This window comes from Oncorhynchus kisutch, unplaced genomic scaffold (assembly GCF_002021735.2).
Source record: "Oncorhynchus kisutch isolate 150728-3 unplaced genomic scaffold, Okis_V2 Okis07a-Okis12b_hom, whole genome shotgun sequence".
Lineage (NCBI taxonomy): Eukaryota > Metazoa > Chordata > Actinopteri > Salmoniformes > Salmonidae > Oncorhynchus > Oncorhynchus kisutch.
In genome coordinates this window covers 14,454,594-14,482,093 of record NW_022261984.1, presented here as the reverse complement: position 1 = coordinate 14,482,093, position 27,500 = coordinate 14,454,594, and the positions used below count along the sequence as shown (strand labels likewise).

General features: G+C 46.2%; 1 protein-coding gene across 1 annotated transcript in view; it reads right to left on the bottom strand.

Moving 5' to 3' along the window:
* Nucleotides 1-27,500, bottom strand: part of adamtsl7 (ADAMTS-like 7) — a 38,731-nt gene that overhangs the window by 5,564 nt on the left and 5,667 nt on the right. Inside the window, exons 2-6 of the mRNA XM_031814608.1 lie at nt 27,382-27,494; nt 12,649-12,824; nt 9,716-9,824; nt 3,994-4,191; nt 1,838-1,967 (exon numbers count right to left, since the gene is read on the bottom strand). Of these exons, the coding sequence (XP_031670468.1) occupies nt 1,838-1,967; nt 3,994-4,191; nt 9,716-9,824; nt 12,649-12,824; nt 27,382-27,494 (726 nt within the window). The remainder of the gene's footprint in view (nt 1-1,837; nt 1,968-3,993; nt 4,192-9,715; nt 9,825-12,648; nt 12,825-27,381; nt 27,495-27,500) is intronic.

The window sequence follows — 27,500 nt, the reverse complement described above, 5'->3', positions numbered from 1 at the left end:
CATGACAATTTGAAAAATAAACCAGCGAGAATAAAGAGGACTTTCAGGTAGTAAGACATGTATAAAAGCAACAGATACCATTAATAAGAAGGTTCTAGAAGCATCTAGAAGAAGGGACTAGAAACGTCTTATATGGTGAGCTACTGAGTGGAGAGGACAGGCAAGCCCCATACTATTGTGGAGGAGTGGCTGGGACAGGCAAGCCCCATACTATTGTGGAGGAGTGGCGGGGACAGGCAAGCCCCATACTATTGTGGAGGACTTGCTGGGACAGACAAGCCCCATACTATTGTGGAGGACTGGCTCGGACAGGCAAGCCCCATACTATTGTGGAGGACTTGCTGGGACAGACAAGCCCCATACTATTGTGGAGGACTGGCTCGGACAGGCAAGCCCCGTACTATTGTGGAGGACTGGCTGGGACAGGCAAGCCCCATACTATTGTGGAGGACTGGCTGGGACAGGCAAGCCCCATACTATTGTGGAGGACTGGCTGGGACAGGCAAGCCCCATACTATTGTGGAGGACTGGCTGGGACAGGCAAGCCCCATACTATTGTGGAGGAGTGGCGAGGACAGACAAGCCCCATACTATTGTGGAGGAGTGGCGAGGACAGGCAAGCCCCATACTATTGTGGAGGAGTGGCTAGGACAGGCAAGCCCCATACTATTGTGGAGGACTGGCTAGGACAGGCAAGCCCCATACTATTGTGGAGGACTGGCTGGGACAGACAAGCCCCATACTATTGTGGAGGACTTCATTCTTCCTGTTGCCGCGGATATATATGGCTGGGACAATGCTGGGGGAAAAGACCCCAAAACACTATACAGACAATGCTTCATCAAACAACACTGTTCCATGATGCATCAGTGACGTGGCAGGAGATTTTTTGAAACAATTACTGCTTCGCATACAAGCCAGTGAATTATATGCATTACAGCTGGAAGAGTCAACGTACGTGGCACAGCTCCTGGTATATATCTGTTACATTTATGGGGGGGGGGGGGGTAAATTAAGGAAGACATCCTCTTCTGCAAACCACTGGAAACCAGGACAACAGGAGAGGATGTTTGTAAAGTACTGGACAGCTTTGTGACATGAGATGGACTTTGATGTGTTGGTGTCTGTACTGATGGTGTAAAAACCATGACAGGGAGACCTTGTGGAGTGGTAACGCGCGTGCAAGCAGTAGCTCCCGACGCCACTTGGGTACATTGCAGTATCCACCGGGAGGCTCTTGGGTAGACTGCAGCATCCACCGGGAGGCTCTTGGGTAGACTGCAGCATCCACCGGGAGGCTCTTGGATAGACTGCAGCATCCACCGGGAGGCTCTTGGGTAGACTGCAGCATCCACCGGGAGGCTCTTGGGTAGACTGCAGCATCCACCGGGAGGCTCTTGGGTAGACTGCAGCATCCACCGGGAGGCTCTTGGGTAGACTGCAGCATCCACCGAGAGGCTCTTAGGTAGACTGCAGCATCCACCGAGAGGCTCTTAGGTAGACTGCAGCATCCCCCTAGAGGTTCTTGGGTACACTGCAGCATCCACCGAGAGGCTCTTGGGTAGACTGCAGCATCCACCTAGAGGCTCTTGGGTCCACTGTAGCATCCACCGAGAGGCTCTTGGGTAGACTGCAGCATCCACCTAGAGGCTCTTAGGTAGACTGCAGCATCCACCGAGAGGCTCTTGGGTACACTGCAGCATCCACCGAGAGGCTCTTGCTGCCAAGGGAATGCCTGACAGCTTGAAAGATGTTTTGGACACTACAGTGAAAATGGTTAACTTTGTTAAAGCAAGGCTTTAGTGTGTGTGTGTGTCTCCGTGTGCGTGTGTCTCACAAGGCGGGACAAGGCTGGGTGTTGCAGACCACTTCCTGGTTTTGGGGTCGCTGGGCGTGGCTACAGAGGTCACCTGGTACTGTGGTCTGGCTCTCAGTCCTCACACACACCCACAGCACCTGGCGTCTACCTGAGACACACACACACATACACACACGAGAAAGGAGAGAGAAAGAGCATCACATACCTAGGGGGGGCTCTGTGAAAAACAACGTATTACTGATCTCAGGTCAGGTGTTAATCTAACTACAGTATAGTTGTCTCTACCTGGTCTGATCTCAGGTGTTAATTTAACTACAGTATAGTTGTCTCTACCTGGTCTGATCTCAGGTGTTAATCTAACTACAGTATAGTTGTCTCTACCTGGTCTGATCACAGGTCAGGTGTTAATCTAACTACAGTATAGTTGTCTCTACCTGGTCTGATCTCAGGTGTTAATCTAACTACAGTATAGTTGTCTCTACCTGGTCTGATCTCAGGTCAGGTGTTAATCTAACTACAGTATAGTTGTCTCTACCTGGTCTGATCTCAGGTGTTAATCTAACTACAGTATAGTTGTCTCTACCTGGTCTGATCTCAGGTCAGGTGTTAATCTAACTACAGTATAGTTGTCTCTACCTGGTCTGATCTCAGGTCAGGTGTTAATCTAACTACAGTATAGTTGTCTCTACCTGGTCTGATCTCAGGTGTTAATCTAACTACAGTATAGTTGTCTCTACCTGGTCTGATCTCAGGTCAGGTGTTAATCTAACTACAGTATAGTTGTCTCTACCTGGTCTGATCTCAGGTCAGGTGTTAATCTAACTACAGTATAGTTGTTTCTACCTGGTCTGATCTCAGGTCAGGTGTTAATCTAACTACAGTATAGTTGTCTCTACCTGGTCTGATCTCAGGTCAGGTGTTAATCTAACTACAGTATAGTTGTCTCTACCTGGTCTGATCTCAGGTGTTAATCTAACTACAGTATAGTTGTCTCTACCTGGTCTGATCTCAGGTCAGGTGTTAATCTAACTACAGTATAGTTGTCTCTACCTGGTCTGATCTCAGGTGTTAATTTAACTACAGTATAGTTGTCTCTACCTGGTCTGATCTCAGGTGTTAATCTAACTACAGTATAGTTGTCTCTACCTGATCTGATCTCAGGTGTTAATCTAACTACAGTATAGTTGTCTCTACCTGATCTGATCTCAGGTGTTAATCTAACTACAGTATAGTTGTCTCTACCTGGTCTGATCTCAGGTGTTAATCTAACTACAGTATAGTTGTTTCTACCTGGTCTGATCTCAGGTGTTAATCTAACTACAGTATAGTTGTCTCTACCTGGTCTGATCTCAGGTGTTAATCTAACTACAGTATAGTTGTTTCTACCTGGTCTGATCTCAGGTCAGGTGTTAATCTAACTACAGTATAGTAGTCTCTACCTGGTCTGATCTCAGGTGTTAATCTAACTACAGTATAGTTGTCTCTACCTGGTCTGATCTCAGGTCAGGTGTTAATCTAACTACAGTATAGTTGTCTCTACCTGGTCTGATCTCAGGTGTTAATCTAACTACAGTATAGTTGTCTCTACCTGGTCTGATCACAGGTCAGGTGTTAATCTAACTACAGTATAGTAGTCTCTACCTGGTCTGATCTCAGGTGTTAATCTAACTACAGTATAGTTGTCTCTACCTGGTCTGATCTCAGGTCAGGTGTTAATCTAACTACAGTATAGTTGTCTCTACCTGGTCTGATCTCAGGTGTTAATCTAACTACAGTATAGTTGTCTCTACCTGGTCTGATCACAGGTCAGGTGTTAATCTAACTACAGTATAGTTGTCTCTACCTGGTCTGATCTCAGGTGTTAATTTAACTACAGTATAGTTGTCTCTACCTGGTCTGATCTCAGGTGTTAATCTAACTACAGTATAGTTGTTTCTACCTGGTCTGATCTCAGGTCAGGTGTTAATCTAACTACAGTATAGTTGTCTCTACCTGGTCTGATCTCAGGTCAGGTGTTAATCTAACTACAGTATAGTTGTCTCTACCTGGTCTGATCTCAGGTGTTAATCTAACTACAGTATAGTTGTCTCTACCTGGTCTGATGTCACGTCAGGTGTTAATAGTGATAGTGCATCTGTGTGTGTCAGTGTGTCTGAATGACTGTAAGTCCTCACCCCCACCACAGGAGGCGCTGCAGGCTGTGTGGCCGCTGCTGATCCAGCCGTAGGAAGGAGCCAAGAGGTCAGGGTTCACCATGGGGTCAGAGAGCACTTGGTTGGGATGGCCTCTCCCACCTCTGACATCATTGATGGCCACACCCATTCCATTGGTGACGTCATCGCTTCCTGAGTAGGTGGGGCCAACAGTCTCAACTAGAGAGAACGGGGGCGTGAGAGAGAAGGGGATGAGGGAGAGAGGGGGATGAGAGAGGGGGGATGAGAGGAGGAGAGGTGAGGGGTGGTACATGAATAAAGGGATGAGAGGTGAGGGGTGGTACATGCAAAAGGGATGAGAGGACGAGAGGTGGGGGTGGTACATGAATAAAGGGATGAGAGGACGAGAGGTGGGGGTGGTACATGAATAAAGGGATAAGAGGTGAGGAGTGGTACATGAATAAGGGATGAGAGGACGAAAGGTGGGGGTGGTACATGAATAAAGGGATGAGAGGTGAGGGGTGGTACATGAAAAGGGGATGAGAGATAAGGGGTGGTACATGAATAAGGGATGAGAGGTGAGGGGTGGTACATGAAAAGGGGGATGAGAGGTGAGGGGTGGTACATGAATAAAGGGATGAGAGGAGGAGAGGTGAGGGGTGGTACATGAAAAGGGGGATGAGAGGTGAGGGGTGGTACATGAATAAAGGGATGCGAGGAGGAGAGGTGAGGGGTGGTACATGAATAAAGGGATGAGAGGAGGAGAGGCGAGGGGTGGTACATGAAAATGGGGGTGAGAGGTGAGGGGTGGTACATGAATACAGGGATGAGAGGAGGAGAGGTGAGGGGTGGTACATGAAAAGGGGGATGAGAGGTGAGGGGTGGTACATGAAAAGGGGGATGAGAGGATGAGAGGTGAGGGGTGGTACATGAATAAGGGATGAGAGGTTGAGAGGTGAGGGGTGGTACATGAAAATGGGGATGAGAGGATAAGAGGTATGGATGGTACATGAATAAGGGATGAGAGGATGAGAGGTGGTACATGAAAAGGGGGATGAGAGGATGAGAGGTGATGGGTGGTACATGAATAAGGGAGGATAGGTGGGGGTGGTACATGAATGAGAGGTGAGGGGTGGTACATGAATAAGGGATGAGAGGATGAGAGGTGAGGGGTGGTACATGAAAAGGGGAGGAGAGGGGAAAATAAATATTTGCATTCAAATGTTCTTATTGATGTCCTGGGTTCGGGTGGCTCGCCATCCTTGGTGGAAACTGAATCCGTACTCTGAAAAACAACCCTGACGCCAAATCCTGGCGTTAATCTTTCCCTTCAATCCCTTCACCGAACGTTTGTATAGATGAATGTTAATATCCAGTTCTCTCTCTTTTTTTAGTTCAGTTTTTATACAACTTCTCGACGATTTGAAGCGTAGTTTTTCTTCTGTGGAATTGCGGTAGCTCTCTAGTTCTTTAGTTCTTCTTTTTTTGGTTGCATGTTGGCGCCAACTGGTGTATAACGTGAGGCGAGGAGAGGCTCAGAATAAACTGCTCGAGAATATTGCGTTTTGATTGGCTCAGAATAAACTGCTCGAGAATATTGCGTTTTGATTGGCTCAGAATAAACTGCTCGAGAATATTGCGTTTTGATTGGCTCAGAATAAACTGCTCGAGAATATTGCGTTTTGATTGGCTCAGAATAAACTGCTCGAGAATATTGCGTTTTGATTGGCTCAGAATAAACTGCTCGAGAATATTGCGTTTTGATTGGCTCAGAATAAACTGCTCGAGAATATTGAGTTTTGATTGGCTCAGAATAAACTGCTCGAGAATATTGCGTTTTGATTGGCTCAGAATAAACTGCTCGAGAATATTGAGTTTTGATTGGCTCAGAATAAACTGCTCGAGAATATTGAGTTTTGATTGGCTCAGAATAAACTGCTCGAGAATATTGAGTTTTGATTGGCTCAGAATAAACTGCTCGAGAATATTGAGTTTTGATTGGCTCAGAATAAACTGCTCGAGAATATTGCGTTTTGATTGGCTCAGAATAAACTGCTCGAGAATATTGCGTTTTGATTGGCTCAGAATAAACTGCTCGAGAATATTGCGTTTTGATTGGCTCAGAATAAACTGCTCGAGAATATTGCGTTTTGATTGGCTCAGAATAAACTGCTCGAGAATATTGAGTTTTGATTGGCTCAGAATAAACTGCTCGAGAATATTGAGTTTTGATTGGCTCAGAATAAACTGCTCGAGAATATTGAGTTTTGATTGGCTCAGAATAAACTGCTCGAGAATATTGCGTTTTGATTGGCTCAGAATAAACTGCTCGAGAATATTGAGTTTTGATTGGCTCAGAATAAACTGCTCGAGAATATTGAGTTTTGATTGGCTCAGAATAAACTGCTCGAGAATATTGAGTTTTGATTGGCTCAGAATAAACTGCTCGAGAATATTGAGTTTTGATTGGCTCAGAATAAACTGCTCGAGAATATTGAGTTTTGATTGGCTCAGAATAAACTGCTCGAGAATATTGAGTTTTGATTGGCTCAGAATAAACTGCTCGAGAATATTGAGTTTTGATTGGCTCAGAATAAACTGCTCGAGAATATTGAGTTTTGATTGGCTCAGAATAAACTGCTCGAGAATATTGAGTTTTGATTGGCTCAGAATAAACTGCTCGAGAATATTGAGTTTTGATTGGCTCAGAATAAACTGCTCGAGAATATTGAGTTTTGATTGGCTCAAAATAAACTGCTCGCGAATATTGAATTTTGATTGGCTCAGAATAAACTGCTCGAGAATATTGAGTTTTGATTGGCTCAGAATAAACTGCTCGAGAATATTGAGTTTTGATTGGCTCAGAATAAACTGCTCGAGAATATTGAGTTTTGATTGGCTCAAAATAAACTGCTCGCGAATATTGAGTTTTGATTGGCTCAAAATAAACTGCTCGTCACGCAGCTTCTGTCATCTGTCACTTCTGTGATTTGTAAATAGCTGTCAACTTAAACGTATCAATAGCAATATAATATGATTGGTTACTGGAATCTCACTAGTAACGATTAGTATTCAACCTGAGTTGAACTTTTTAGGAAACGTTCTGTTTAAAGTAATGAAATAACAAGAAAATAACGTTTTTTGGGGGGGTAAAGTTCTTGAAATGTGGTGTGAATGTTCCAAAAGCAGCTACCCTGCACCGTTCCCAGAACGTTGTGGGAAGGTTTGTATTCAAAATAACCAGAGAACAACCACACTCTCACCAAGCTCGATAAGAAACATATGGTTCTCAGAACATTATGAGCTTGCTGGGATAAATTTGGGACAGCTAATAGCCTAACCACTGATCAAGCAATATTATGGACTGAACGTTCAAATCCTGTTGTTGCAGGATTATTTGGCTGCAACAATACTGGTCAAATTAAGGTTCAACACCTGTATTTTTTGTTTGTTTTCTTGCACAAATCAACTCAAATCCAACTGAACTCTGTTTTCATATCAGTTAAGTATTTTCATATAAAGGCATTATTGATAAAAGGTGTTGCTGGGGAAACCGAGCCAAAACGTTCTTTAGTAAAGGTGTTGCTGGGGAACCGAGCCAAAACGTTCTTTAGTAAAGGTGTTGCTGGGGCAACCGAGCCAAAACGTTCTTAAGTAAAGGTGTTGCTGGGGCAACCGAGCCAAAACGTTCTTTAGTAAAGGTGTTGCTGGGGAAACCGAGCCGAAACGTTTTTTAGTAAAGGTGTTGCTGGGGCAACCGAGCCAAAACGTTCTTTAGTAAAGGTGTTGCTGGGGAAACCGAGCCAAAACGTTCTTTAGTAAAGGTGTTGCTGGGGAAACCGAGCCAAAACGTTCTACTTACCTCTAATACCTTATTATTATCTATCCTGATGTCACTTTACCCTGCCTTCATGTACATATCTACCTCTAATACCTTATTATTATCTATCCTGATGTCTAGTCACTTTACCCTGCCTTCATGTACATATCTACCTCAAATACCTTATTATTATCTATCCTGATGCCTAGTCACTTTACCCTGCCTTCATGTACATATCTACCTCAAATACCTTATTATTATCTATCCTGATGTCTAGTCACTTTACCCTGCCTTCATGTACACATCTACCTCAAATACCTCAGATCTGGTACTTCCTGTTTATAGCTCCACATTGATCTGATACTTCCTGTACAGTATATACAGAGGTATGTGGACAACCCTTGAAATGAGTGGATTCGGCTATTTCAGCCACACCCGTTGCCGACAGGTATCGAGTACACAGCCATGCAATCTCCGTAGACAAACATTGGCAGTAGAATGGCCCATACTGAAGAGCTCAGTGACTTTCAACGTGGCACCGTCATAGGATGCCACCTTTCCAACAAGTCAGTATGCCCTGCTAGAGGGGCCCCGGTCAACTGGTAAGTGCTGTTATTGTGAAGTGGAAACGTCAAGGAGCAACAACGGCTCAGCCGCAAAGTGGTAGACCGCACAAGCTCACAGAACGGGACCGCCGAGTGCTTGAAGCCCGTCGAGCGTAAAACATAGTCTGTCCTCGGTGTTGCAACACTCACTACCGAGAACTGTTCTAAGGGAACTTCATGAAATTAATAATTATGGACATGTAGTGAGGCTCCAGTTTAGTGGACCAGGAGGTGTCCACATACTTATGGACATGTAGTGAGGCTCCAGTTTAGTGGACCAGGAGGTGTCCACATACTTATGAACATGTAGTGAGGCTCCAGTTTAGTGGACCAGGAGGTGTCCACATACTTATGAACATGTAGTGAGGCTCCAGTTTAGTGGACCAGGAGGTGTCCACATACTTATGAACATGTAGTGTGGCCCCAGTCTAATGGACCAGCAGGTGTCCACATACTTATGGACATGTAGTGTAGTGTGGCACCAGTCTAGTGGACCAGGAGGTCTCCACATACTTATGGACATGTAGTGTAGTGTGGCCCCAGTCTAATGGACCAGCGGGTGTCCACATACTTATGGACATGTAGTGTGGCCCCAGTCTAATGGACCAGCAGGTGTCCACATACTTATGAACATGTAGTGAGGCTCCAGTTTAGTGGACCAGGAGGTGTCCACATACTTATGGACATGTAGTGTGGCCCCAGTCTAATGGACCAGCAGGTGTCCATATACTTATGGACATGTAGTGTGGCTCCAGTCTAATGGACCAGCAGGTGTCCACATACTTATGGACATGTAGTGTAGTGTGGCCCCAGTCTAATGGACCAGCAGGTGTCCACATACTTATGGACATGTAGTGTAGTGTGGCCCCAGTCTAATGGACCAGCAGGTGTCCACATACTTATGAACATGTAGTGTGGCCCCAGTCTAATGGACCAGCAGGTGTCCATATACTTATGGACATGTAGTGTAGTGTGGCACCAGTCTAGTGGACCAGGAGGTGTCCACATACTTATGGACATGTAGTGTAGTGTGGCCCCAGTCTAATGGACCAGCGGGTGTCCACATACTTATGGACATGTAGTGTGGCCCCAGTCTAATGGACCAGCAGGTGTCCACATACTTATGGACATGTTGTGTATTTCATTGCTCGGTCACTATTTTATTTGTTAACTCTGCATCGTGTGTGTGTGTGTGTGTGTGTGTGTGTGTGTGTGTGTGTGTGTGTGTGTGTGTGTGTGTGTGTGTGGTGTGTGTGTTTGTGTGTGTGGTGTGTGTGTGTGTGTGTGTGTGGTGTGTGGTGTGTGTGTGTGTACTCACCCAGGGGCAGTATGGCGGGGTGTGTGTGAGGCTCGGGGCTGGTGTGTGTGTCTTGAAGAGGAAGGCTGTACTCATAATACACACTGGGACCAGGCTGCTGATAGATCAACTGAGGAGAGAGAGAGGTGGAGAGAGAGGTGGAGAACGAGAGGAGAGAGAGAGAGGTGGAGAACGAGAGGAGAAAGAGAGAGAGAGAGAGAGGTGGAGAACGAGAGGAGAGAGAGAGAGAGGTGGAGAACGAGAGAGAGAGAGAAAGAGAGAGAGAGGTGGAGAGAGAGAAAGAGAGAGAGAGAGGTGGAGAACGAGAGAGAGAGAGAGAAAGAGAGAGAGAGGTGGAGAACGAGAGAGAGAGAGAGAGAAAGAGAGGTGGAGAGAGAGAGCGAAAGAGAGGTAGAGAGAGAGAGAGAGAGAGAGAGCGAAAGAGAGGTGGAGAGAGAGAGACAGAGAGAGGGGCTTTACTCATAATACAAACTAGGATCAGGCTTCTGAGGGAGGGAGGGAGGGAGAGCAAAGTAAAATGGAGAATAGATGTTCAATATATATAGATAACTGTGTATATATATTTATAGATAACTGTGTATAGATATATAGATATATAGATAACAGTGTGTATATATACAGATTTATAAATAGATAACTGTGTATAGATATATAGATATATAGATAACAGTGTGTATATATACAGATTTATAAATAGATAACTGTGTATAGATATATAGATATATAGATAACAGTGTATATATATACAGATTTATAAATAGATAACTGTGTATATATATATAGATATATAGATAACAGTGTGTATATATACAGATTTATAAATAGATAACTGTGTATATAGATATATAGATAACAGTGTGTATATATACAGATTTATAAATAGATAACTGTGTATATATATATAGATATATAGATAACAGTGTATATATATATAGATATATAGATAACAGTGTGTATATATACAGATTTATAAATAGATAACTGTGTATATATATATAGATATATAGATAACAGTGTGTATATATACAGATTTATAAATAGATAACAGTGTATATATATAGATATATAGATAACAGTGTGTATATATACAGATTTATAAATAGATAACTGTGTATATAGATATATAGATAACAGTGTGTATATATACAGATTTATAAATAGATAACTGTGTATATAGATATATAGATAACAGTGTGTATATATACAGATTTATAAATAGATAACTGTGTATAGATATATATAGATAACTGTGTATATACAGTGCCTTGCGAAAGTATTCGGCCCCCTTGAACTTTGCGACCTTTTGCCACATTTCAGGCTTCAAACATAAAGATAGAAAACTGTATTTTTTTGTGAAGAATCAACAACAAGTGGGACACAATCATGAAGTGGAACGACATTTATTGGATATTTCAAACTTTTTTAACAAATCAAAAACTGAAAAATTGGGCGTGCAAAATTATTCAGCCCCTTTACTTTCAGTGCAGCAAACTCTCTCCAGAAGTTCAGTGAGGATCTCTGAATGATCCAATGTTGACCTAAATGACTAATGATGATAAATACAATCCACCTGTGTGTAATCAAGTCTCCGTATAAATGCACCTGATAGTCTCAGAGGTCCGTTAAAAGCGCAGAGAGCATCATGAAGAACAAGGAACACACCAGGCAGGTCCGAGATACTGTTGTGAAGAAGTTTAAAGCCGGATTTGGATACAAAAAGATTTCCCAAGCTTTAAACATCCCAAGGAGCACTGTGCAAGCGATCATATTGAAATGGAAGGAGTATCAGACCACAGCAAATCTACCAAGACCTGGCCGTCCCTCTAAACTTTCAGCTCATACAAGGAGAAGACTGATCAGAGATGCAGCCAAGAGGCCCATGATCACTCTGGATGAACTGCAGAGATCTACAGCTGAGGTGGGAGACTCTGTCCATAGGACAACAATCAGTCGTATATTGCACAAATCTGGCCTTTATGGAAGAGTGGCAAGAAGAAAGCCATTTCTTAAAGATATCCATAAAAAGTGTTGTTTAAAGTTTGCCACAAGCCACCTGGGAGACACACCAAACATGTGGAAGAAGGTGCTCTGGTCAGATGAAACCAAAATTGAACTTTTTGGCAACAATGCAAAACGTTATGTTTGGCATAAAAGCAACACAGCTCATCACCCTGAACACCCTATCCCCACTGTCAAACATGGTGGTGGCAGCATCATGGTTTGGGCCTGCTTTTCTTCAGCAGGGACAGGGAAGATGGTTAAAATTGATGGGAAGATGGATGGAGCCAAATACAGGACCATTCTGGAAGAATGGATGGACTCCTGATGGAGTCTGCAAAAGACCTGAGACTGGGACAGAGATTTGTCTTCCAACAAGACAATGATCCAAAACATAAAGCAAAATCTACAATGGAATGGTTCAAAAATAAACATATCCAGGTGTTAGAATGGCCAAGTCAAAGTCCAGACCTGAATCCAATCGAGAATCTGTGGAAAGAACTGAAAACTGCTGTTCACAAATGCTCTCCATCCAACCTCACTGAGCTCGAGCTGTTTTGCAAGGAGGAATGGGAAACAATGTCAGTCTCTCGATGTGCAAAACTGATAGAGACATACCCCAAGCGACTTACAGATGTAATCGCAGCAAAAGGTGGTGCTACAAAGTATTAACTTAAGGGGGCTGAATAATTTTGCACGCCCAATTTTTCATTTTTTGATTTGTTAAAAAAGTTTGAAATATCCAATAAATGTCGTTCCACTTCATGATTGTGTCCCACTTGTTGTTGATTCTTCACAAAAAAATACAGTTTTATATCTTTATGTTTGAAGCCTGAAATGTGGCAAAAGGTCGCAAAGTTCAAGGGGGCCGAATACTTTCGCAAGGCACTGTATATATATAGATAACTGTGTATTTATATAGATAACTGTCTTACGTATAGATGTAACTCCTCCGTGGTGGGTCCTGGTGCGGTGATGGACTCTCCGGTTCTGGACCGGATCTCGTTGGGTCGCCGATATGTCAGCCGGGTTCCAACTGCAACGATCAGGCCCGGGCGGTCGATCGCCCAGTTGCCGTTGATGATGGAGACTCCACTCTGAGTCCTCAGCGCTGTACGGTACAACCACAACATGACCACAACATGACCACAGAACTAACTCAGTCTACAGCTCTGTACGACCAGAACATGACCACAGAACTAACTCAGTCTACAGCTCTGTACGACCACAACATGACCCCAGAACTAACTCAGTCTACAGCTCTGTACGGTACGACCACAATATGACCCCAGAACTAACTCAGTCTACAGCTCTGTACGGTACGACCACAACATGACCCCAGAACTAACTCAGTCTACAGCGCTGTACGGTACGACCACAACATGACCACAGAACTAACTCAGTCTACAGCTCTGTACGACCACAACATGACCCCAGAACTAACTCAGTCTACAGCTCTGTACGGTACGACCACAACATGACCACAGAACTAACTCAGTCTACAGCTCTGTACGACCACAACATGACCCCAGAACTAACTCAGTCTACAGCTCTGTACGGTACGACCACAACATGACCACAGAACTAACTCAGTCTACAGCTCTGTACGGTACGACCACAACATGACCCCAGAACTAACTCCGTCTACAGCGCTGTACGACCACAACATGACCCCAGAACTAACTCAGTCTACAGCTCTGTACGGTACGACCACAACATGACCCCAGAACTAACTCAGTCTACAGCGCTGTACGACCACAACATGACCCCAGAACTAACTCAGTCTACAGCTCTGTACGACCACAACATGACCCCAGAACTAACTCAGTCTACAGCGCTGTACGGTACGACCACAACATGACCCCAGAACTAACTCAGTCTACAGCTCTGTACGGTACGACCACAACATGACCACAGAACTAACTCAGTCTACAGCGCTGTACGGTACGACCACAACATGACCCCAGAACTAACTCAGTCTACAGCTCTGTACGGTACGACCACAACATGACCCCAGAACTAACTCAGTCTACAGCGCTGTACGACCACAACATGACCACAAAACTAACTCAGTCTACAGCGCTGTACGACCACAACATGACCACAGAACTAACTCAGTCTACAGCTCTGTACGGTACGACCACAACATGACCCCAGAACTAACTCAGTCTACAGCTCTATACAGTACGACCACAACATGACCCCAGAACTAACTCAGTCTACAGCTCTGTACGGTACGACCACAACATGACCACAGAACTAACTCAGTCTACAGCGCTGTACGACCACAACATGACCCCAGAACTAACTCAGTCTACAGCTCTATACAGTACGACCACAACATGACCCCAGAACTAACTCAGTCTACAGCGCTGTACGGTACGACCACAACATGACCCCAGAACTAACTCAGTCTACAACGCTGTACGACCACAACATGACCACAGAACTAACTCAGTCTACAGCTCTGTACGGTACGACCACAACATGACCGCAGAACTAACTCAGTCTACAGCTCTATACAGTACGACCACAACATGACCCCAGAACTAACTCAGTCTACAGCGCTGTACGACCACAACATGACCCCAGAACTAACTCAGTCTACAGCTCTGTACGGTACGACCACAACATGACCCCAGAACTAACTCAGTCTACAGCGCTGTACGGTACGACCACAACATGACCCCAGAACTAACTCAGTCTACAGCGCTGTACGACCACAACATGACCCCAGAACTAACTCAGTCTACAGCTCTGTACGGTACGACCACAACATGAACCCAGAACAAACTCAGTCTACAGCTCTGTACGACCACAACATGACCACAGAACTAACTCAGTCTACAGCTCTGTACGGTACGACCACAACATGACCCCAGAACAAACTCAGTCTACAGCTCTGTACGACCACAACATGACCACAGAACTAACTCAGTCTACAGCTCTGTACGACCACAACATGACCACAGAACTAACTCAGTCTACAGCTCTGTACGACCACAACATGACCCCAGAACTAACTCAGTCTACAGCTCTGTACGATCACAATATGACCACAGAACTAACTCAGTCTACAGCTCTGTACGGTACGACCACAACATGACCCCAGAACTAACTCAATCTACAGCGCTGTACGGTACGACCACAACATGACCCCAGAACTAACTCAGTCTACAGCTCTGTACGACCACAACATGACCCCAGAACTAACTCAGTCTACAGCGCTGTACGGTACGACCACAACATGACCACAGAACTAACTCAGTCTACAGCTCTGTACGACCACAACATGACCCCAGAACTAACTCAGTCTACAGCTCTGTACGGTACGACCACAACATGACCACAGAACTAACTCAGTCTACAGCTCTGTACGACCACAACATGACCCCAGAACTAACTCAGTCTACAGCTCTGTACGGTACGACCACAACATGACCACAGAACTAACTCAGTCTACAGCTCTGTACGGTACGACCACAACATGACCCCAGAACTAACTCCGTCTACAGCGCTGTACGGTACGACCACAACATGACCCCAGAACTAACTCAGTCTACAGCGCTGTACGACCACAACATGACCCCAGAACTAACTCAGTCTACAGCTCTGTACGACCACAACATGACCCCAGAACTAACTCAGTCTACAGCGCTGTACGGTACGACCACAACATGACCACAGAACTAACTCAGTCTACAGCTCTGTACGACCACAACATGACCACAGAACTAACTCAGTCTACAGCTCTGTACGACCACAACATTACCCCAGAACTAACTCAGTCTACAGCTCTGTACGATCACAATATGACCACAGAACTAACTCAGTGTACAGCTCTGTACGGTACGACCACAACATGACCCCAGAACTAACTCAATCTACAGCGCTGTACGGTACGACCACAACATGACCCCAGAACTAACTCAGTCTACAGCGCTGTACGACCACAACATGACCCCAGAACTAACTCAGTCTACAGCTCTGTACGACCACAACATGACCCCAGAACTAACTCAGTCTACAGCGCTGTACGGTACGACTACAACATGACCCCAGAACTAACTCAGTCTACAGCTCTGTATGACCACAACATGACCACAGAACTAACTCAGTCTACAGCTCTGTACGGTACGACCACAACATGACCCCAGAACTAACTCAGTCTACAGCTCTGTACGGTACGACCACAACATGACCCCAGAACTAACTCAGTCTACAGCTCTATACAGTACGACCACAACATGACCACAGAACTAACTCAGTCTACAGCTCTGTACGACCACAACATGACCCCAGAACTAACTCAGTCTACAGCTCTGTACGGTACGACCACAACATGACCCCAGAACTAACTCAGTCTACAGCTCTGTACGGTACGACCACAACATGACCCCAGAACTAACTCAGTCTACAGCTCTATACAGTACGACCAAAACATGACCCCAGAACTAACTCAGTCTACAGCTCTGTACGACCACAACATGACCACAGAACTAACTCAGTCTACAGCTCTGTACGACCACAACATGACCCCAGAACTAACTCAGTCTACAGCTCTGTACGACCACAACATGACCCCAGAACTAACTCAGTCTACAGCGCTGTACGGTACGACCACAACATGACCACAGAACTAACTCAGTCTACAGCTCTGTACGACCACAACATGACCCCAGAACTAACTCAGTCTACAGCTCTGTACGGTACGACCACAACATGACCACAGAACTAACTCAGTCTACAGCTCTGTACGACCACAACATGACCCCAGAACTAACTCAGTCTACAGCTCTGTACGGTACGACCACAACATGACCACAGAACTAACTCAGTCTACAGCTCTGTACGGTACGACCACAACATGACCCCAGAACTAACTCCGTCTACAGCGCTGTACGGTACGACCACAACATGACCCCAGAACTAACTCAGTCTACAGCGCTGTACGACCACAACATGACCCCAGAACTAACTCAGTCTACAGCTCTGTACGACCACAACATGACCCCAGAACTAACTCAGTCTACAGCGCTGTACGGTACGACCACAACATGACCACAGAACTAACTCAGTCTACAGCTCTGTATGACCACAACATGACCACAGAACTAACTCAGTCTACAGCTCTGTACGACCACAACATTACCCCAGAACTAACTCAGTCTACAGCTCTGTACGATCACAATATGACCACAGAACTAACTCAGTGTACAGCTCTGTACGGTACGACCACAACATGACCCCAGAACTAACTCAATCTACAGCGCTGTACGGTACGACCACAACATGACCCCAGAACTAACTCAGTCTACAGCGCTGTACGACCACAACATGACCCCAGAACTAACTCAGTCTACAGCTCTGTACGACCACAACATGACCCCAGAACTAACTCAGTCTACAGCGCTGTACGGTACGACTACAACATGACCCCAGAACTAACTCAGTCTACAGCTCTGTATGACCACAACATGACCACAGAACTAACTCAGTCTACAGCTCTGTACGGTACGACCACAACATGACCCCAGAACTAACTCAGTCTACAGCTCTGTACGGTACGACCACAACATGACCCCAGAACTAACTCAGTCTACAGCTCTATACAGTACGACCACAACATGACCACAGAACTAACTCAGTCTACAGCTCTGTACGACCACAACATGACCCCAGAACTAACTCAGTCTACAGCTCTGTACGGTACGACCACAACATGACCCCAGAACTAACTCAGTCTACAGCTCTGTACGGTACGACCACAACATGACCCCAGAACTAACTCAGTCTACAGCTCTATACAGTACGACCACAACATGACCACAGAACTAACTCAGTCTACAGCTCTGTACGACCACAACATGACCCCAGAACTAACTCAGTCTACAGCTCTGTACGACCACAACATGACCACAGAACTAACTCAGTCTACAGCTCTGTACGACCACAACATGACCCCAGAACTAACTCAGTCTACAGCTCTGTACGACCACAACATGACCCCAGAACTAACTCAGTCTACAGCTCTGTACGACCACAACATGACCCCAGAACTAACTCAGTCTACAGCTCTGTACGGTACGACCACAATATGAACCCAGAACTAACTCAGTCTACAGCGCTGTACGACCACAACATGACCCCAGAACTAACTCAGTCTACAGTGCTGTACGGTACGACCACAACATGACCCCAGAACTAACTCAGTCTACAGCTCTGTACGGTACGACCACAACATGACCCCAGAACCAACTCAGTCTACAGCTCTGTACGATCACAACATGACCCCAGAACTAACTCAGTCTACAGCTCTGTACGGTACGACCACAACATGACCCCAGAACTAACTCAGTCTACAGCTCTGTACGATCACAACATGACCCCAGAACTAACTCAGTCTACAGCTCTGTACGGTACGACCACAACATGACCCCAGAACTAACTCAGTCTACAGTGCTGTACGGTACGACCACAACATGACCCCAGAACTAACTCAGTCTACAGCTCTGTACGACCACAACATGACCACAGAACTAACTCAGTCTACAGCTCTGTACGACCACAACATGACCCCAGAACTAACTCAGTCTACAGCTCTGTACGACCACAACATGACCACAGAACTAACTCAGTCTACAGCTCTGTACGACCACAACATGACCCCAGAACTAACTCAGTCTACAGCTCTGTACTACCACAACATGACCACAGAACTAACTCAGTCTACAGCTCTGTACGACCACAACATGACCCCAGAACTAACTCAGTCTACAGCTCTGTACGACCACAACATGACCCCAGAACTAACTCAGTCTACAGCTCTGTACGACCACAACATGACCACAGAACTAACTCAGTCTACAGCTCTGTACGACCACAACATGACCCCAGAACTAACTCAGTCTACAGCTCTGTACGACCACAACATGACCCCAGAACTAACTCAGTCTACAGCTCTGTACGACCACAACATGACCCCAGAACTAACTCAGTCTACAGCTCTGTACGGTACGACCACAATATGAACCCAGAACTAACTCAGTCTACAGCGCTGTACGACCACAACATGACCCCAGAACTAACTCAGTCTACAGCTCTGTACGGTACGACCACAACATGACCCCAGAACTAACTCAGTCTACAGTGCTGTACGGTACGACCACAACATGACCCCAGAACTAACTCAGTCTACAGCTCTGTACGACCACAACATGACCCCAGAACTAACTCAGTCTACAGCTCTGTACGGTACGACCACAATATGACCCCAGAACTAACTCAGTCTACAGCTCTGTACGACCACAACATGACCCCAGAACTAACTCAGTCTACAGCTCTGTACAGTACGACCACAACATGACCCCAGAACTAACTCAGTCTACAGCTCTGTACGGTACGACCACAACATGACCCCAGAACTAACTCAGTCTACAGCTCTGTACGGTACGACCACAACATGACCCCAGAACTAACTCAGTCTACAGCTCTGTACGACCACAACATGACCACAGAACTAACTCAGTCTACAGCTCTGTACGGTACGACCACAACATGACCCCAGAACTAACTCAGTCTACAGCTCTGTACGGTACGACCACAACATGACCCCAGAACTAACTCAGTCTACAGCTCTGTACGACCACAACATGACCACAGAACTAACTCAGTCTACAGCTCTGTACGACCACAACATGACCCCAGAACTAACTCAGTCTACAGCTCTGTACTACCACAACATGACCACAGAACTAACTCAGTCTACAGCGCTGTACGGTACGACCACAACATGACCCCAGAACTAACTCAGTCTACAGCTCTGTACGGTACGACCACAACATGACCCCAGAACTAACTCAGTCTACAGCGCTGTACGACCACAACATGACCACAAAACTAACTCAGTCTACAGCGCTGTACGACCACAACATGACCACAGAACTAACTCAGTCTACAGCTCTGTACGGTACGACCACAACATGACCCCAGAACTAACTCAGTCTACAGCTCTATACAGTACGACCACAACATGACCCCAGAACTAACTCAGTCTACAGCTCTGTACGGTACGACCACAACATGACCACAGAACTAACTCAGTCTACAGCGCTGTACGACCACAACATGACCCCAGAACTAACTCAGTCTACAGCTCTATACAGTACGACCACAACATGACCCCAGAACTAACTCAGTCTACAGCGCTGTACGGTACGACCACAACATGACCCCAGAACTAACTCAGTCTACAACGCTGTACGACCACAACATGACCACAGAACTAACTCAGTCTACAGCTCTGTACGGTACGACCACAACATGACCGCAGAACTAACTCAGTCTACAGCTCTATACAGTACGACCACAACATGACCCCAGAACTAACTCAGTCTACAGCGCTGTACGACCACAACATGACCCCAGAACTAACTCAGTCTACAGCTCTGTACGGTACGACCACAACATGACCCCAGAACTAACTCAGTCTACAGCGCTGTACGGTACGACCACAACATGACCCCAGAACTAACTCAGTCTACAGCGCTGTACGACCACAACATGACCCCAGAACTAACTCAGTCTACAGCTCTGTACGGTACGACCACAACATGAACCCAGAACAAACTCAGTCTACAGCTCTGTACGACCACAACATGACCACAGAACTAACTCAGTCTACAGCTCTGTACGGTACGACCACAACATGACCCCAGAACAAACTCAGTCTACAGCTCTGTACGACCACAACATGACCACAGAACTAACTCAGTCTACAGCTCTGTACGACCACAACATGACCACAGAACTAACTCAGTCTACAGCTCTGTACGACCACAACATGACCCCAGAACTAACTCAGTCTACAGCTCTGTACGATCACAATATGACCACAGAACTAACTCAGTCTACAGCTCTGTACGGTACGACCACAACATGACCCCAGAACTAACTCAATCTACAGCGCTGTACGGTACGACCACAACATGACCCCAGAACTAACTCAGTCTACAGCTCTGTACGACCACAACATGACCCCAGAACTAACTCAGTCTACAGCGCTGTACGGTACGACCACAACATGACCACAGAACTAACTCAGTCTACAGCTCTGTACGACCACAACATGACCCCAGAACTAACTCAGTCTACAGCTCTGTACGGTACGACCACAACATGACCACAGAACTAACTCAGTCTACAGCTCTGTACGACCACAACATGACCCCAGAACTAACTCAGTCTACAGCTCTGTACGGTACGACCACAACATGACCACAGAACTAACTCAGTCTACAGCTCTGTACGGTACGACCACAACATGACCCCAGAACTAACTCCGTCTACAGCGCTGTACGGTACGACCACAACATGACCCCAGAACTAACTCAGTCTACAGCGCTGTACGACCACAACATGACCCCAGAACTAACTCAGTCTACAGCTCTGTACGACCACAACATGACCCCAGAACTAACTCAGTCTACAGCGCTGTACGGTACGACCACAACATGACCACAGAACTAACTCAGTCTACAGCTCTGTATGACCACAACATGACCACAGAACTAACTCAGTCTACAGCTCTGTACGACCACAACATTACCCCAGAACTAACTCAGTCTACAGCTCTGTACGATCACAATATGACCACAGAACTAACTCAGTGTACAGCTCTGTACGGTACGACCACAACATGACCCCAGAACTAACTCAATCTACAGCGCTGTACGGTACGACCACAACATGACCCCAGAACTAACTCAGTCTACAGCGCTGTACGACCACAACATGACCCCAGAACTAACTCAGTCTACAGCTCTGTACGACCACAACATGACCCCAGAACTAACTCAGTCTACAGCGCTGTACGGTACGACTACAACATGACCCCAGAACTAACTCAGTCTACAGCTCTGTATGACCACAACATGACCACAGAACTAACTCAGTCTACAGCTCTGTACGGTACGACCACAACATGACCCCAGAACTAACTCAGTCTACAGCTCTGTACGGTACGACCACAACATGACCCCAGAACTAACTCAGTCTACAGCTCTATACAGTACGACCACAACATGACCACAGAACTAACTCAGTCTACAGCTCTGTACGACCACAACATGACCCCAGAACTAACTCAGTCTACAGCTCTGTACGGTACGACCACAACATGACCCCAGAACTAACTCAGTCTACAGCTCTGTACGGTACGACCACAACATGACCCCAGAACTAACTCAGTCTACAGCTCTATACAGTACGACCACAACATGACCACAGAACTAACTCAGTCTACAGCTCTGTACGACCACAACATGACCCCAGAACTAACTCAGTCTACAGCTCTGTACGACCACAACATGACCACAGAACTAACTCAGTCTACAGCTCTGTACGACCACAACATGACCCCAGAACTAACTCAGTCTACAGCTCTGTACGACCACAACATGACCCCAGAACTAACTCAGTCTACAGCTCTGTACGACCACAACATGACCCCAGAACTAACTCAGTCTACAGCTCTGTACGGTACGACCACAATATGAACCCAGAACTAACTCAGTCTACAGCGCTGTACGACCACAACATGACCCCAGAACTAACTCAGTCTACAGCTCTGTACGGTACGACCACAACATGACCCCAGAACTAACTCAGTCTACAGTGCTGTACGGTACGACCACAACATGACCCCAGAACTAACTCAGTCTACAGCTCTGTACGGTACGACCACAACATGACCCCAGAACCAACTCAGTCTACAGCTCTGTACGATCACAACATGACCCCAGAACTAACTCAGTCTACAGCTCTGTACGGTACGACCACAACATGACCCCAGAACTAACTCAGTCTACAGCTCTGTACGATCACAACATGACCCCAGAACTAACTCAGTCTACAGCTCTGTACGGTACGACCACAACATGACCCCAGAACTAACTCAGTCTACAGTGCTGTACGGTACGACCACAACATGACCCCAGAACTAACTCAGTCTACAGCTCTGTACGACCACAACATGACCACAGAACTAACTCAGTCTACAGCTCTGTACGACCACAACATGACCCCAGAACTAACTCAGTCTACAGCTCTGTACGACCACAACATGACCACAGAACTAACTCAGTCTACAGCTCTGTACGACCACAACATGACCCCAGAACTAACTCAGTCTACAGCTCTGTACTACCACAACATGACCACAGAACTAACTCAGTCTACAGCTCTGTACGACCACAACATGACCCCAGAACTAACTCAGTCTACAGCTCTGTACGACCACAACATGACCCCAGAACTAACTCAGTCTACAGCTCTGTACGACCACAACATGACCACAGAACTAACTCAGTCTACAGCTCTGTACGACCACAACATGACCCCAGAACTAACTCAGTCTACAGCTCTGTACGACCACAACATGACCCCAGAACTAACTCAGTCTACAGCTCTGTACGACCACAACATGACCCCAGAACTAACTCAGTCTACAGCTCTGTACGGTACGACCACAATATGAACCCAGAACTAACTCAGTCTACAGCGCTGTACGACCACAACATGACCCCAGAACTAACTCAGTCTACAGCTCTGTACGGTACGACCACAACATGACCCCAGAACTAACTCAGTCTACAGTGCTGTACGGTACGACCACAACATGACCCCAGAACTAACTCAGTCTACAGCTCTGTACGACCACAACATGACCCCAGAATTAACTCAGTCTACAGCTCTGTACGGTACGACCACAATATGACCCCAGAACTAACTCAGTCTACAGCTCTGTACGACCACAACATGACCCCAGAACTAACTCAGTCTACAGCTCTGTACAGTACGACCACAACATGACCCCAGAACTAACTCAGTCTACAGCTCTGTACGGTACGACCACAACATGACCCCAGAACTAACTCAGTCTACAGCTCTGTACGGTACGACCACAACATGACCCCAGAACTAACTCAGTCTACAGCTCTGTACGACCACAACATGACCACAGAACTAACTCAGTCTACAGCTCTGTACGGTACGACCACAACATGACCCCAGAACTAACTCAGTCTACAGCTCTGTACGGTACGACCACAACATGACCCCAGAACTAACTCAGTCTACAGCTCTGTACGACCACAACATGACCACAGAACTAACTCAGTCTACAGCTCTGTACGACCACAACATGACCCCAGAACTAACTCAGTCTACAGCTCTGTACTACCACAACATGACCACAGAACTAACTCAGTCTACAGCTCTGTACGACCACAACATGACCCCAGAACTAACTCAGTCTACAGCTCTGTACGACCACAACATGACCACAGAACTAACTCAGTCTACAGCTCTGTACGACCACAACATGACCACAGAACTAACTCAGTCTACAGCTCTGTACGACCACAACATGACCCCAGAACTAACTCAGTCTACAGCTCTGTACGACCACAACATGACCCCAGAACTAACTCAGTCTACAGCTCTGTACGACCACAACATGACCCCAGAACTAACTCAGTCTACAGCTCTGTACGACCACAACATGACCCCAGAACCAACTCAGTCTACAGCTCTGTACGATCACAACATGACCCCAGAACTAACTCAGTCTACAGCTCTGTACGGTACGACCACAACATGACCCCAGAACTAACTCAGTCTACAGCTCTGTACGATCACAACATGACCCCAGAACTAACTCAGTCTACAGCTCTGTACGGTACGACCACAACATGACCCCAGAACTAACTCAGTGTACAGTGCTGTACGGTACGACCACAACATGACCCCAGAACTAACTCAGTCTACAGCTCTGTACGACCACAACATGACCACAGAACTAACTCAGTCTACAGCTCTGTACGACCACAACATGACCCCAGAACTAACTCAGTCTACAGCTCTGTACGACCACAACATGACCACAGAACTAACTCAGTCTACAGCTCTGTACGACCACAACATGACCCCAGAACTAACTCAGTCTACAGCTCTGTACTACCACAACATGACCACAGAACTAACTCAGTCTACAGCTCTGTACGACCACAACATGACCACAGAACTAACTCAGTCTACAGCTCTGTACGACCACAACATGACCACAGAACTAACTCAGTCTACAGCTCTGTACGACCACAACATGACCCCAGAACTAACTCAGTCTACAGCTCTGTACGACCACAACATGACCCCAGAACTAACTCAGTCTACAGCTCTGTACGGTACGACCACAATATGAACCCAGAACTAACTCAGTCTACAGCGCTGTACGACCACAACATGACCCCAGAACTAACTCAGTCTACAGCTCTGTACGGTACGACCACAACATGACCCCAGAACTAACTCAGTCTACAGTGCTGTACGGTACGACCACAACATGACCCCAGAACTAACTCAGTCTACAGCTCTGTACGGTACGACCACAACATGACCCCAGAACCAACTCAGTCTACAGCTCTGTACGATCACAACATGACCCCAGAACTAACTCAGTCTACAGCTCTGTACGGTACGACCACAACATGACCCCAGAACTAACTCAGTCTACAGCTCTGTACGATCACAACATGACCCCAGAACTAACTCAGTCTACAGCTCTGTACGGTACGACCACAACATGACCCCAGAACTAACTCAGTCTACAGTGCTGTACGGTACGACCAAACATGACCCCAGAACTAACTCAGTCTACAGCTCTGTACGACCACAACATGACCACAGAACTAACTCAGTCTACAGCTCTGTACGACCACAACATGACCCCAGAACTAACTCAGTCTACAGCTCTGTACTACCACAACATGACCCCAGAACTAACTCAGTCTACAGCTCTGTACGGTACGACCACAACATGACCCCAGAACTAACTCAGTCTACAGCGCTGTACGGTATGACCACAACATGACCACAGAACTAACTCAGTCTACAGCTCTGTACGACCACAACATGACACAGAACTAACTCAGTCTACAGCTCTGTACGACCACAACATGACCCCAGAACTAACTCAGTCTACAGCTCTGTACGACCACAACATGACCCCAGAACTAACTCAGTCTACAGCTCTGTACGGTACGACCACAATATGAACCCAGAACTAACTCAGTCTACAGCGCTGTACGACCACAAAATGACCCCAGAACTAACTCAGTCTACAGCTCTGTACGGTACGACCACAACATGACCCCAGAACTAACTCAGTCTACAGCTCTGTACGGTACGACCACAACAATGACCCCAGAACTAACTCAGTCTACAGCTCTGTACGATCACAACATGACCCCAGAACTAACTCAGGTCTACAGCTCTGTACGGTACGACCACAACATGACCCCAGAACTAAACTCAGTCTACAGCTCTGTACGATCACAACATGACCCCAGAACTAACTCAGTCTACAGCTCTGTACGGTACGACCACAACATGACCCCAGAACTAACTCAGTCTACAGTGCTGTACGGTACGACCACAACATGACCCCAGAACTAACTCAGTCTACAGCTCTGTACGACCACAACATGACCCCAGAACTAACTCAGTCTACAGCTCTGTACGACCACAACATGACCCCAGAACTAACTCAGTCTACAGCTCTGTACGGTACGACCACAACATGACCACAACATGACCCCAGTACTAACTCAGTCTACAGCTCTGTACGGTACGACCACAACATGACCACAGAACTAACTGTCTGACCCATGAAGTTGGATAGAGGGACCTTATTTGTAACTCAGTCCAACCCATGAAGTTAGATAGAGGTACCTTATGTGTAACTCAGTCCGGCCCATGAAGTTGGATAGAGGGACCTTATTTGTAACTCAGTCCAACCCACGAAGTTAGATAGAGGTACCTTATGTGTAACTCAGTCCGGCCCATGAAAGTTGGATAGAGGGACCTTATTTGTAACTCAGTCCAACCCACGAAGTTAGATAGAGGTACCTTATGTGTAAATCAGTCCGGCCCATGAAGTTGGATAGAGGGACATTATTTGGTAACTCAGTCCTACCAATGAAGTTGGATAGAGGGACCTTATTTGTAACTCAGTCCAACCCACGAAGTTAGATAGAGGTACCTTATGTGTAAATCAGTCCGGCCCATGAAGTTTGGATAGAGGGACATTATTTGTAACTCAGTCCTACCAATGAAGTTGGATAGAGGTACATTATTTGTAACTCAGTCCGACACACACGAAGTTGGATAGAGGGACCTTACTTGTAACTCAGTCTGACACATGAAGTTGGATAGAGGGACCTTACTTGTAACTCAGTCTGACACATGAAGTTGGATAGAGGGGACCTTATTTGTAACTCAGTTTGGCCCATGAAGTTGGATAGAGGGACCTTACTTGTATATGTGGCTAAATGGCATCTATGACAGCATGGGCAGCGCCATTGAGGCGATCCCTGTTTTAGTGTGTGTGTGTTTCATTATTACACATACACACACTAATACACACACACTTTTACACTCATTTGCTGCTGCTACTCTGTTCTTAATTTTACTCTTATTATGTGTGTGTGTGTGTGTGTGTGTGTATGTATAACCGTGTGTGTGTGTGTGTGTGTGTGTGTACCTACCAGGTAGTTCCTGGTCTTGACAGACTCCTGTATCCTGATGTCTGTGTGTGTGTGTGTACCTACCCAGGTAGTTCCTGGTCTTGACAGACTCCTGTATCCTGATGTCTGTGGCTCCAGCTGGTATCTCCACTATTTTATGGTAGCCCACAATGAGGACCGGTCGAGAGAACGTCCCACTCACC